Source organism: Gopherus evgoodei, chromosome 13, assembly GCF_007399415.2.
Source record: "Gopherus evgoodei ecotype Sinaloan lineage chromosome 13, rGopEvg1_v1.p, whole genome shotgun sequence".
In the NCBI taxonomy this organism is placed as follows: domain Eukaryota; kingdom Metazoa; phylum Chordata; order Testudines; family Testudinidae; genus Gopherus; species Gopherus evgoodei.
In genome coordinates, this window is record NC_044334.1 from 29008590 (window position 1) to 29021604 (window position 13015).

Sequence of the window (13015 nt, forward strand, 5' to 3'; positions counted from 1 at the left end):
GAGCGTGGTACCTTGTGGTTCAGTTTGCTCCATCGGGGTGCTGAAGGGTCACTTCCCCTGGAGATATTTCTCCAGATTAACTCCCCCTGTTTGCCTAGTCCATGCTGGTACAATCTGCGGGCTCTAAGGGATAACACACGGCCAGCTTGTAATGTAGACACTGGCTACGCAGACACAACTGGCTTTCGCCCTTCCACCTGTCATCATACACCCTACATTACACCCTCCTCTGCCCATGTCCTGAGTGGTCTTGTAACGAGCTGCTTCTTCCTAGCCACTGAAGTTGGAGTTACGTTGTGTGCCAGGGCAGATCACGTCTGCTCTCAGCAGGCTGTATGCCAGCTCTCTTCTGAGGTCCCCAGTGGGGCTGGGCAGTGAGTTTCTAACCCTTTGGGTTGTGAAGAAAACCTTCCAAGGCTCCCTGCTGTAGTCTGTGGAGAGCGCTCTGGATTCTGTCTGAGGCATGAACAGCCCCTTTCATCTCAGATGAGTTTTAACTCTGAAACCTAATGATGAATAGCAGTGTCAGCACCGTGAGCGTTTTTACTGCTTGGGAGGCACTGTTTAGCAAACCCATCACCCTGTTCTGGGGCTGTAGGTGGAGCCTGGGTTTGAGGGTGGAGCATGAGAGCACCATCGTTCTTCTTGTATGCCCCCCATCCTGACCCCTGTGTTGGGAGGTGCTGTTTCTCCCTGCTGTTATGGCCTGCCCCATGCAAAACTTAGCTGCTACCGCCATCCTCCTGTGCCCACCAGTTGGGGTGAGCGTCCGTGTGGGCATGCTGGTCTCTGGCTAAGCTGCTTCTGCTCTCTCCGGCACAGATTACTGCCGCAAGGCCTATAAGAAGCTGCACGTCACCAAGGTGGAGGAGCGCATCACCACCATCTGCCAGCGGGAGAACTCATTCTACGTGGACACCGTGCGAGCCTTCAGAGACCGTCGCTACGAGTTCAAGGGCTTGCACAAGGTGTGGCGGTCGGATCTCTCTGCTCTGGGTGTCACTGGGGGAGCCACGAATGCCCTTTTCCTGGAACAGCTGATCTCTGCTTCCAGAAGCTGAGCATGAGCAGCTGTGCTCAGGAGCTCTGAGGCCAGCTTGCTGAATCAGACCCAAGCTCAGAACAGAGACGGGTCCCTCCATGTGGCAGTTCTGGGAGGGCCGAGGGGACTCACCTGGCTCTCCCCACTGATCCATCTTACTCGGTAAGCAGCAGTGGTGAGGCATGAACAGCTCCAAGACCCAATCAGTTGCTACACCAGTGAGCTGAGTGGCTGCATGTTTAGTTCATCTGGGATTTAGCCAACCCTGCGCCCAGGCATCCTGTTTCCTTGCCCTGGGTTGAATTTGGGGCAGCACATTTAAACCGAGACAGCTATGAGGTGAGAGGACTGCAGACTAGGGCCGGGCTGGGAGGGGAAGGCTGAGAGCTGGCTGAGGGAGAGGGGGACCCTAAACGTACAAACTGCTCTAAAGGGGACCGGGATTGGCTCCCCTCCTCCCTGGAGGCAGGGAAATGCTGCAGCAGAGCAAAACAGCAAGAGGAGTTTTCCTGTAGGCCCTGGGATGAGCTGGCCTTGGAGTCCCAGCTACGGGATATGGGGGCTGGGCTGTGGGTGCTCTTCGAAGGGAATGGCCCAGAGATGGGGGCTGGGAATCAAAGCCCATCGATTGGTTTTATTCCCTTTGCTGAGCCATGCGCTGCCTAAGACGCTGCAGCCCCTTGCTTCAGGCCCAGAGAGTTGCAGCTCAGCTGTCAGCCTCTTGTGTGTCACCGTCCATCCCAACGCCAGTCGGGCCCCCAGCTGGGGGCGGTTGGGACCTGGTGTCCCTAATGCATGTAGGAAAAAACAAAAGACCCTTGAGTCTGTCTCCAGAATGGTTCTGCAAAGACCCAAACCATCTTTTGCTTTGCAGCTTATCTTTAGTAATTGCCTCAGTCCTGCCCCCAGGCATGGGGCTGGGCTAGAAGGCCCTGCCAACCCACGTGACTCTGCTGTTGGATTTTATCCTGTCTCCTCTCGCTGCACAGCTTGCTGCCATCTGTGCAGTGAGATGTGGGCAGAGCTGATCGGAGGCAGCTTGGCTGCTGTGTGACGTCTGTGAGGAGCACGTCCTTCAGAGCCGAGTGTGAAGCAGGAAAGCTCCTCTCCATCTAGCATGAGATCTTGTTCCCTAGGTCCAAGTGAAAGGAATGTAGAGTCTGCCCAATTGATCCCGAAGCACCCTTGCCATACTGGGGGCTGTTATCTTGGGGAATAACTGGACGCTGCTAATGTCTGTAGTGCCTGGGCAGTAGCTTTCTGACCCGTCTGCGGCTGTCTGTCTGTCTCTCTCAGGTGTGGAAGAAGAAGCTGTCTGCTGCCACAGAGATGGGAGACGCCACCGAAGTGAAACGCTGCAAGAACATGGAGATCCTGTACGACTCCTTGCAGCTGGCACATAAGTGTATCCTCAACTCCTTCTACGGCTACGTGATGCGCAAAGGGTGGGTGCTGCCTGCAGCCTTCTCCGATGGGAGCTAGACACACACTCCTCCCTGCCAGACCCCTGCTGGGAGAGGATGCAGGAGGGAGGGTCACTCCTGTGATTCTGCCCCTGCTTCCCCAGCTCCTCGCTGGTTTCCAAGCCTGTGGGTGATCCCTGTACCACTCCCCTTACTGCTGTTCTTATGGCAGCCCGCAGAGGCCAACCCAGAGCAAGACCCCTTGTGCTGGACCCTGAACAACCAGCAATAGACAGTCCCTGCCTGGAAGAGCTTCCAGCCTGACCAGACAAGACACGAGAGGGGAAGGGGATACAACCCATCACTGGGCGTCACTCTCTTGCTCTTGGATCTTCCATTCTGGGGCTCCTTGCCATACCCTTTTCCCAAAGGTTGGCATGAGCTCGCTGCCAGCTCCTGTTCATACTTGGCCCCTTCCTTCGCCAGGGCCCGCTGGTACTCTATGGAGATGGCCGGGATTGTCTGCTTCACTGGAGCAAACATCATCACCCAAGCCAGGGAGCTGATCGAGCAGATTGGGTAAGTGCCGGAGGGGGTAAACGACCCAGGGCATGGGCCTGTGGGGGGACTAGGGGAGAGCCCTTGGCTGCAGGACCGCCCCGGTGAGACATGTTGTATGAAGGCTTGTGAATCATGGCCAAGATGCGGGATACAAAGCCACTGCCATCTGTAGGTTCTTCCATCCAGCTGCTTGTGTTAACTGGGCGGGCTCTGCAGAAAGGCCCTGCCCTTCTCTCTGCCAAGCTGTGCTCTCCCTTCCTAGGAGGCCGCTGGAGCTGGACACAGACGGAATCTGGTGCGTCCTTCCCAACAGCTTCCCAGAAAACTTTGTCATCAAATCGACCAATGCAAAGAAGCCCAAGGTGACAATCTCCTATCCTGGTGCCATGCTGAACATCCTGGTGAAGGTAAATCCAGCCCCAGCGTAGACCAGCTGGGATGGGGGTGGAGAGGGAAGGACGGGAGAGGAGACTCCAGCGGACGTGCTCTCCCAAAGGGGAGAGTGATCTTGGCCTTCACCCATGCATGGAGCCAGTGAAGGCTGCTCTGCCTTCGTTGGGAATTACAGGTACTGGGGCCACCCAGACGGCAGCTTCTGTTCCAGTACTGTCTTACCGCGAATGAACAGGCCCTTGGAGCCTCACTTGCTGCTTTCCCAGTGCCAGCCTGGGGAGTTGTTAGCACAAGCCTGGTACCTTGCGGGTGGGGAAGAGAGTCCCAGAACCCCACTGCATGGTGCAGATGACAGCTCATAGAGAGGAGGAGCCCAGGATTAGTGAATGCATGTGTGTGCACACGCTCCCTTCAATCTGTGCACGCTGGCTGAATGGCGTCATGACCCCAGGGACCCGTGCAATACTCTTCGCCTGTCTGCCGTTTGCCTGCGTAGAGCCTGGCTTCAGCGACTGGAGTGCAGCATGCCCACCTCTGCTCCTCGCTCTAACACAGCGGGGCGCTGATGGCTGCCTATACCCCATTACTGCCTCGCTAATGCCTCTGTCAGGACAGCCACTTTAACAAGCTCTCTGCCATCCTCTCCTCCTCTGGTCCAAACCCAGTGCACCCTGCTGCTGTCTGTCCAGCCCGCCCCATGCCAGCCCCCTGCTGGCTGGAACCAGAGTGAGGTGTTTTGTAAAGTTTTTATTTTGTGTCCTGCTGAAGTACAGATCAGGAGGGAAGGCTCAGTCAGGCATCTCAGCTGGCTCACAGGTCGATGCTCCACCCTAGGGCCATGGGGAGTGTGGCTTGTCTGTGGGGTGCCAGGCTGTTGCCCATTACACTGGTGAGGGAGCAGAGAGTGTTTGCTGTCCTTCCCTGCTCATTTGTGGGAGCAGCGGGTACTTGGGGGTCACTCCTGATGGGCATGTTGGGGGAATGTCCCCCTTTCGCCCCACGGATTGTCAAGCCAGCAGTGCAGTGAAGTGGTCCCATGGCGCTGTGTTTACAGGAAGGCTTCACGAATGATCAGTACCAGGAGCTTGTGGACCCGGCTTCGCTCACCTACGTTACCCGCTCAGAGAACAGCATCTTCTTTGAAGTGGACGGGCCGTACCTGGCCATGATCCTCCCAGCCTCCAAGGAGGAGGGCAAGAAACTGAAGAAACGGTGAGTGTCACTTTACTCAGAAGGAGGTGAGCAGGTTGGCTGTTTGTGCTCTCCTAGTCTAATGGGGTGTGAAGCAAGCCAGTCCCTGCTTCCTTACCTGCTCAGCGCTGCACAGAACTCAGGAAATGCAACAGTCCAGATTCCAGCTGCAATGTGAATGAGACTGAACTGACTTCACCAGCAGTACAGGGGCGTGAGCCTGGCCTAGGGAGCATCTTCTACTGTTACATTCCTGGGGGTGAACCACAGTTGTCAAACGTGCCAGTAGGCCAGAAGAGTGCCTAGCATTGCTGGGAGGCAGTCTTAGCTCATAGGTTTGCTGGCAGAGATTTTAACTGGGCAGCCTCCATGTTACAGCCACGGAATCTTCTGAGTTATGTTGGACCCTATTCTCCCTTGACTTGCAGCCCAGGCAATCCCTCTGAAACCTAGGAGTGTAGGAATGGCCAGATGGGCTTAGACCAGTGACCCATCTGGTCTAGTGTCCTTCAGAGGACAGAGCAAGGAAACTCACAACGTGCAGTTACAAAATACACCTTCCTAGTGAGGAGAGCATGGCTCAGAGCCTTTGGCTTAGATCCCTTCCAATTCCCTGTAACTCTGCTGTTCTCCTGAGCCACACAAATATCTGATCCTTGTTTGAATCCCACTAACCTGGCCCCAGGGATGTGCTGTGGCCGTTCTTCTCCTGGATTTCCCATCTGTCATCTCAGCAGCAACAACAAGGCCCAAATGATGTCTTTCCACCACTTTGTCTTGTACCGGCTTCATGGTTTTGGTGATCTTTAATCCTCTCTGTTCCGTGTCATTCTTCACCGTGTCTATCCAATGCATCCTTGGTCTTCCTCTGTTTCTAGTTCCTTGCACTCTGGTACGTATCCCCATGTATGGTATCCTTCCTGAAGTGTCCAAACCGTCATTGTCTTTCTTGAATCTTCTGTAACAGTGTTATTTCTTGCCCTAACCATTTTCTTCTCTTTGTTTGTTTTCTGCAGTTTTCCATTTTCCCCTCAGCCAGTTCATTTCTGCAGGCAAGATCTTTTGTTCATCAGCTTTTCTCATACTCCAGCAGTATTGGCATGAGGGAGCCTCAGATACGTTGACTTCTGCTTTTATCAAAATGTCTTTACCCTTCTGCAAGATATAGAGTTATCCCAATATGGTAACAGCTAGACAGAGTCGTCTTTTTATTATCTTCCCAAATCTCATTCTTCAATACTAGTCCTCCAAGGTACACTGTTTGTTCTAGTTCTTTCTCCTCCGAGTTTGATCTTTACCTCTTTCTCTTGTCTTCCAGTCTTCTCTATGCTGATCTTCAAGCCAAATGTTCTGCTGTCCCAGTTGACCTCATCACTTATTCTCTATAAATCATCCTAGGTCAATGCTGTGAGTCAGTATCCTCCACGAATTGAAGGCCACGCACTGTCCTACCATGTAACATGTCTCCTCCCATTTCATCTATCAGTGCTACAACTGTGACTGCATCCAGTACCAAGATCTGATGAGAGCGTCCATCCTTGTCTCACTTCTACAGATTCCCTGCACCATTCCATCTGCTTCTTTTCTGCTCTCACCACACGCAAAAACTTGCTGTGGATGTTTGCTCCATTCTTCATGGATGCCACACGTTCTCATAGCTTGCCATAACCCTCTGCCAAATGCGATCAAGACTCTGAAGTCTGTTGTGGCAGATTTGGCTTTGTTCTAGGTACTTGTCTGATATCTGGCTCATCACAAATAACTGATCTATTGTGCTTCATTCATCCTGGTCGAAATCCAGCCCATTTCTCTGCAAGCGCTGCTTCCATAGACGACTTCGTTCTTGTCTGCAGTGCATTGGGGAATGCTTTCCTGGCACACTCAATGAGCTGATTCTTCATATCAGTCCTATTATCGCTTCTCCCCGTTTGCTTGGCTCTTGCTGCGTGTAGACCCATGCCTGGCTTGTGCATCACCTTCACCGTGTGTTCCTTGCCTGCTTGCAGCAGCTCTGAGCATACGTCGGCACCTTTTTCCTTTTCAAACTGCCTATCAAGATCTTTCGCTACTTCTAAGAATTCCAGCATCTGTTCTCCCTGGTTTGTGCTGAGGAGCTTCTCCAGGAGGTTTCCCCCACGTGTTCTGCATGTGGTACAGCTCTTCAAAGTGGTCTTTCCATTGTTTACTCTTTGCTTATTCACCCCCAGTTACCATTCCACACTTATCTTTCACTGCTGACATCCTCATCTCATCTGTCCCCCTATATTACTAATTTCTCTTGTATTGAAATATAACAGTTGTGTCACATTTCTCTTTGTGGATTCTTCTGTTTCCTTACATTGTTCTCTTCTCCAGTTTCTTTTGTCTCTTTGCTTCCTGTTTTGTGTCTCTGGTCAGCCAATTGTACTCTGCTTTTAAACTTACATCATCCTTTTCATTCTCCGTTAGCTTCCTACACTTGTCACTGTACTGAAGCATTTAATCTGCTATCCGCCTTTGGCCTTGCACCCAACGCTTATTCACCCACTCTCATAATCCCATTTTGTACGCGGTTCCCATGTCTCTTCAACATTCATTTCTTCTTTTAGCAGGGACATGATGTTTTTCCACATGATGTCTTTTTAGTCTTTCCTGATGTCCAGCTCTCTCAATTTGTCTGCATCATGAATCTTGGATTTTGGCACTTTTTAGATTTCTCTCAGCCTCAACCTCATTGATGCCAGGACTAATTTATGATCTGATCTGATAACAGCCTCAGATGATCTCCACACTTGATTTATATCTGCAGTTCACAAGTACAAAGTCTGTCATGTTCTTCATTTGCCCCTCAGGTGATATCCATGTCCACTTCCCCTGCCACCTTCTTTGTTGAAATAGTGTGTTCGTTATCACCAGGCTGTTACTTAGGCTACTAAATTTCTGCCTTTCTCCTCTTCTGTTTTCTTCATCTACCTCTGTCTATTGCTCCAGCCCAGGAATTCCAGTCCGATCCTACTTTTGCTTTAAAATCTCTTGAAACTCCTTGTATAGTTTTCTGTAGATCTTTATAAAGTTTGTCAATTTCTTCCTTGGCACCGCTGAGGTTGGTGGATATATTTGTACTGTTGTAACTGCTCCGATTTGATTCTGACTCTCGTCTTTGATGTACAAGGAGATAGCAAGTTGCTGTAAGAACCTGGCTTGCCTTCAGCTTTAGCAGCAATGCAACTTCATGCTCATGCCCGCCATCTTCTTTTCCTGCTGTGGGTGTTGCATTTACATCACGATAAAATTCACCTCTGCCTTCCCATCTCATTTTCCTATTCAGGGAATCCAGTCGGGCCTGCGAATGCCTGTTAAACTGAAGGGCCATCTCCTTGCTCAACCCTGCTCAGTTCCTGTTCACAAGTAACTTGCAGCCTTTTCCTGCTCCGTCCTGCTCCAGTACAGTCCATCACCATGGAAACCTGTGTGATGTCGAGCACCCTGGGCTCCTTGAGACCAAATAGCTGCAGGATAGGGGCAGGTGCAGTTGCTGATCTGGGTGGGCACTTTGGCCTATCACACATTGAACCAACTGCTGCCCAGAAGCCCTACCAACATGTTTCATAGTCACATGGATGGTGGAGGGCCTTCCATAATTCTCTGCATTCACACTCCCCTGCATGCTCCGGTGTGGGACTGACCCTCCTTTGGCATCTTCAGAGTGATGTGGATACTCATGACCTCTGCTCCATGTGCCCAGCTTGCTTGGAGAGCATGGCCCTGGGAGGTTTCAAGCTGGTTTGTGTGCACTCATGTGCACTGGTGATTGGCTGGGGCAAGGGATGCAAACTGCAGAGAGAGCCAGGGCTGACCGTTGGAGGGATGTGTCCTTTTAACTAGTGATGCTACAGCATCTCTCCTCTCTGATTACGCCATCAGCTTCTTCTGCCCCTTCACAAGCAGGCAGCTTCCTCATCCTCCCCTGGGAAACTCTCCAGGGCTCTGCCCTGCGTTTCTCACCCCCATCCTGCACCGTCGACTTCTCCCTGCTCCCTAGGCATGGAGCAGTGTCCCGTTCAGTATCCACCCCCTGCCTGTTCTGTCCCACACAACTCCTGACAGCCCTTCCTTACTTGCAGCGTTCTGGTGAGAAACGCTCCTGGCTAGCAGCTCTGTGGAGCAGGGCTCTGTTACCGCTCAGCACCTTGACTTTGAGCTGCGTGAATCTGGGTTTATTTTCAAGCACCCTAGTCCTTGGCTAGCCTGGCAATGCGGCTGGGGGTGTCTAGGAGCACAGCGAGGCCCATCTCCACTGGCAGGGAAAGGACATGCCATGGAGTGCTGGGCGGTTTCTCACGAGCGCTGTCTCCCAGGTACGCGGTGTTCAATGAGGACGGGTCCCTGGCTGAGCTGAAGGGATTTGAAGTGAAGCGGCGTGGGGAGCTGCAGCTAGTTAAGATCTTCCAGTCGTCAGTGTTCGAGTCCTTCCTGAAGGGCACCACGCTGGAGGAGGTCTACGCCTCCGTGGCCAAGGTGGCCGACTACTGGCTGGATGTGCTTTACAGCAAGGTGAGTGCCCAGCCTCTTGCTTCTCTGTGCTGCAGTGTGGGCCCAGGAGTGGAGATGGGTGCAACCCCCTGGATGGGAGGACAAGGTATGCACTGGTGAATGCCCTGCCGTCAGGAGCTAAGGGAGAGCAGCAAGGGGAGGACGGATGTTCTCTCCAGCGACCCGCTTGTCCCCTTGTTTCCCCAAGGGCCTTCCCAGCTCTATGGCTTTGGTTCTCTCTGCTGCCCCTGACTTGGGAGGAGAACAGGAGCTGTCGGCGGCCTGTGTTTGCGGCACTCTCTTGGCTGCTGTTGTCCGTGTTGGGCTAATATTTGCCCTTCTTCTCCAGCAGCTCCCATCCCGGGATGAGTATAGCCCCCTCCCCAGAGCTGGGTCACTAGGTCATTCCCATCCACTCCTCTTTGATAGCTAGGGAGTGACCGTCTCAAAGACACGTAGCAAGGCAGAGCCAGGAGCCTGGTTTCCCCTCTCCCCATCCTGTAGGGAGGTCAGAGCCCTATGTTTGACATCAGGCTGTTGTCAGGGAAGTGGTGGTGTCAGACTGGGTGTCCTGATCTCTGCCTGTGGAGGAGGAGGAAGACCTGGTCGAACACACTTAGCCTTGGCCAACCCCATAAGAGACGTTTCCGAAGGATGGAATCAGAAGGTTAAGTAAACGTCTCTTTGCAGCAGCTCTGATTCTTCTGTGAGTTCTCCTGGCAAGGCAGTGCTGCTCAGCTCTCACTGGGTTCATTTTGTGGGGTCCTTGCAGGGTAGGATGTGGCCAGTGGGGCTCTGTGGAGTCTGGCCACCTTCCCTGGGTCAGAATCGGAGAGCGCTGACATGGACAAAGCCAAGAAATTGGGCAGAGTGGATAACCCTAAGAAACAAAGGGGACACAGGGTCCCCAAGGGACACTTGGGAGCTTCCAGTGGCCACTCTTGTGCCTGATCAGGATGATAAACACCCCTGAATTGCCATAACATGACAGTGTAAAACAGGGCCGTCCCCAGACACAAACCCACCAGCGAGCCAAGCTGTAGTCAGTGTGTTCTCAGTATGCCTTAGATTGTAAGCTCTGTGGCAGAGCATGGCTCGTATAGCGCCCCCTATGGAGGACCGTATGTTCCTGCAGCACTAGCTAATAGCAATAGGGATCCCACAGACACTTTCTCTCCCCAGGCTGCCAACATGCCAGACTCTGAGTTATTTGAGTTGATTTCCGAGAACCGCTCCATGTCCCGCAAGCTGGAGGATTATGGGGAGCAGAAATCCACCTCCATCAGCACGGCCAAGCGCCTGGCCGAGTTCCTGGGGGATCAGATGGTGAAGGATGCTGGGTTGAGCTGTCGATTCATCATCTCCAAGAAACCGGAAGGGTCCCCTGTTACCGAGAGGTAAATCTACTTTGAGAGGCACTGGGGCTCACCACAGAGGGCCTGTGGTGAGAAGTCTCTGCCGGCGGGGGCAGACCATAATGAAGGCATGGGGGTAAGATGGAGCCTGTATCTGCCTGCTGCAATGAGCCCTAATGGGATGCTCTGGGGAGGGGAACGAGCCATGATGGCCTCCCTGCGTGCTCGGGGAGGGAGTTTTGTGCTGCCAGCGTCCAGTGGGTGATGAGTGCTCTCATGTGTTCCAGGGCCATCCCGCTGGCCATCTTCCAAGCCGAACTCACCGTGCGGAAGCACTACCTCCGGAAATGGCTGAAGAGCCCATCCCTGCAGGACTTCAACATCCGGACGGTAAGTGATCCAGAGACACCGGTACCGACTGCCCATCACTGGCACCCGACAAGGGGTGTGGCTAGTACACGGGCACAGAGGGGCTGTGCGAACCCAAACTCCCTGCAGCTGTGCCTCAGCAAGGCATAGCTAGGGAGCCTGCTGCTCTGCCTTCCCCAGTGCTAACTGTCACCCTGTCCCTGCACCCAGATCCTGGACTGGGACTACTACATCGAGAGACTAGGCAGCACCATCCAGAAGATCATCACCATCCCTGCGGCACTGCAGCAGGTGAGAGAGCAGCTGGGCCTGGAGCGGCTGGGCCCTGAGCCTGGAAGGGCCGGGTCCCTGCCCTCTCCCAATGTGGCTGGCGTGACAGGCCATGTCCTTGCAGGTGAAGAACCCTGTGCCCCGCGTCCGACACCCAGACTGGCTGCACAAGAAGCTCCTGGAGAAGAACGACGTGTACAAGCAGAAGAAAATCAACGAGCTGTTTACTAGTGAAGGCAAGAGACAGGTAATGGGGGTAGGGCTGAGACACAGCAGAGGGACTGGCCAATGCTGTTTGCCTAGGCCACGTGGGGCCCTGTCTGTTCCCACACCCTGGCCACCACGGCTGAGCCCCCCTGCCCTTGTTCCCACCCCAGGTCACTGCCAACCAGCCTCAGGAGGGCGCCCCCTGCACACAGGTTGCCGACATGGAGGATTTTGGGGCTTCCAAGCCTGTGCAGCCGTCGGTTCCTATCGCCAGTAAGCGCAAGCGGGTCCTGGTGACAGGGGAGAGCCAGGAGATGTCTCAGAACCTGGAGCTGACCCAGTCCTGGCGGGAGATCCTGGGCCCGCCCCCGCCCACTGGCACCACCAAGGTAAAGATGCTCCGGTGGGAGGCAGGGCAATACCTGTGAGATGCTCACTTGTCTGGGGAGCAGAGGGGTCAGCGTTGAGGGGACGGGGAAGGGCAGGCTTAGCCCAGCTCCATAGCCACGCCCCAGAGCCTGTCCTGGCTGGGGAGTTGGAGGGGCTGGGTGGTAGCACATATCCATATCTCAGGGGATTGCCCTGACCGTGCTGGGTGTCTTTGCAGCTAATACCTCCATGATCCTCACCCCAGTCACCCCCCTTTACTCTCCCCCCAGGAGGAGCGCCTGGCCTGGCTCCGGTACCACAAGAAGAAGTGGGAGCTGCAGGCACGGCAGCGCCAGGCCCGCCGGAAGAAGCGGCGGCTGGAGGATGGTGAGGTGGTGCTGGGTGGGGGCGTGATCCGGGATGGGTCCTCCAAGGGGCTCAGCAGCTACCTGCGCAGGACAGCGCGCAGCATCTTGGACCTGCCCTGGCAGATCGTGCAGGTACCAGGCAGCAGGAGGTGGGCTGTTTCTGCTGAGTCCGTCACGGGTGCTCAGCCTCTGCTTGGAAATCCCTCCTGCAGACTCCCAAGCTGGTGAATCCCAGGTGGACCAGGCGGGACCTCCCAGCCCAAGGGCCAGGTGGCTCTTTATGGACACTAGCTCCCCTGGCAGACAGGGGGCTCTACCCATTGTCCTTGGCCAGGATTTCTGGGTGGGACAACCCGGCTCATCCCCTGTGGTGCTGCCATTGAGCCCAGCTGACTGGGGCGGGGAGGAAAAAGGTGTCTGGACCTTGGCCTGGACTGTGAGCTGCTCCTTGCGTTTGGGCACCCAGCCTCTTGCTGCTGCAGTGCCCGTCGTGGCCTTTGAAAGCCCCTGGCTGGCCTGGAACTGCAGCCTGAGTGTGTGACAGTGATCCGCACCTTGCCCTAGCACAGAATGCCTAGCCAGGGGCCGGCACTGGCAAGGATCTGCTGGCCCTCGTCACAGGCTCCGAGCAGACGGCCCTGGTGGCATGTGCACAGCTCCTTTCAGAAGCAGTGTCATGGACTGGAGGCTCCCTGGGAGCAGAGTTCAGTGGGGATCTCCCCTGGCTCAGGGCCTGGATTTGAGCTAGGAGGGTTTGGCCTCCAGGCCCAGGAAGAGAGCACCCCTGGGGGGCAGTAACTGAGCACATGCAGGGGATCAGGGGGGTGAAGGCATGGTATGGCCAGAACACCCCTGCCTCTTAAGTCCCAAGGTTGAGAAAACATCCAGTGTGGCTGGCGGCCCCAGAGGGAGCGGCGTTCTCTCGAGGCAGGTGCCCGGGGTTGGGGTCGGGTATCCTGAGCAGGGGGCCCTACA

General features: G+C 54.6%; 1 protein-coding gene across 1 annotated transcript in view; it reads left to right on the forward strand.

The window, feature by feature from the left end:
- The window catches only part of POLE (DNA polymerase epsilon, catalytic subunit), a 37989-nt gene that overhangs the window by 12846 nt on the left and 12128 nt on the right, over nt 1-13015 (forward strand). Inside the window, exons 20-31 of the mRNA XM_030583112.1 lie at nt 823-968; nt 2339-2487; nt 2932-3024; nt 3269-3413; nt 4454-4611; nt 8928-9123; nt 10285-10499; nt 10745-10847; nt 11037-11117; nt 11221-11343; nt 11474-11692; nt 11963-12172. Coding sequence (XP_030438972.1) covers nt 823-968; nt 2339-2487; nt 2932-3024; nt 3269-3413; nt 4454-4611; nt 8928-9123; nt 10285-10499; nt 10745-10847; nt 11037-11117; nt 11221-11343; nt 11474-11692; nt 11963-12172 — 1838 coding nt within the window. The remainder of the gene's footprint in view (nt 1-822; nt 969-2338; nt 2488-2931; nt 3025-3268; nt 3414-4453; nt 4612-8927; nt 9124-10284; nt 10500-10744; nt 10848-11036; nt 11118-11220; nt 11344-11473; nt 11693-11962; nt 12173-13015) is intronic.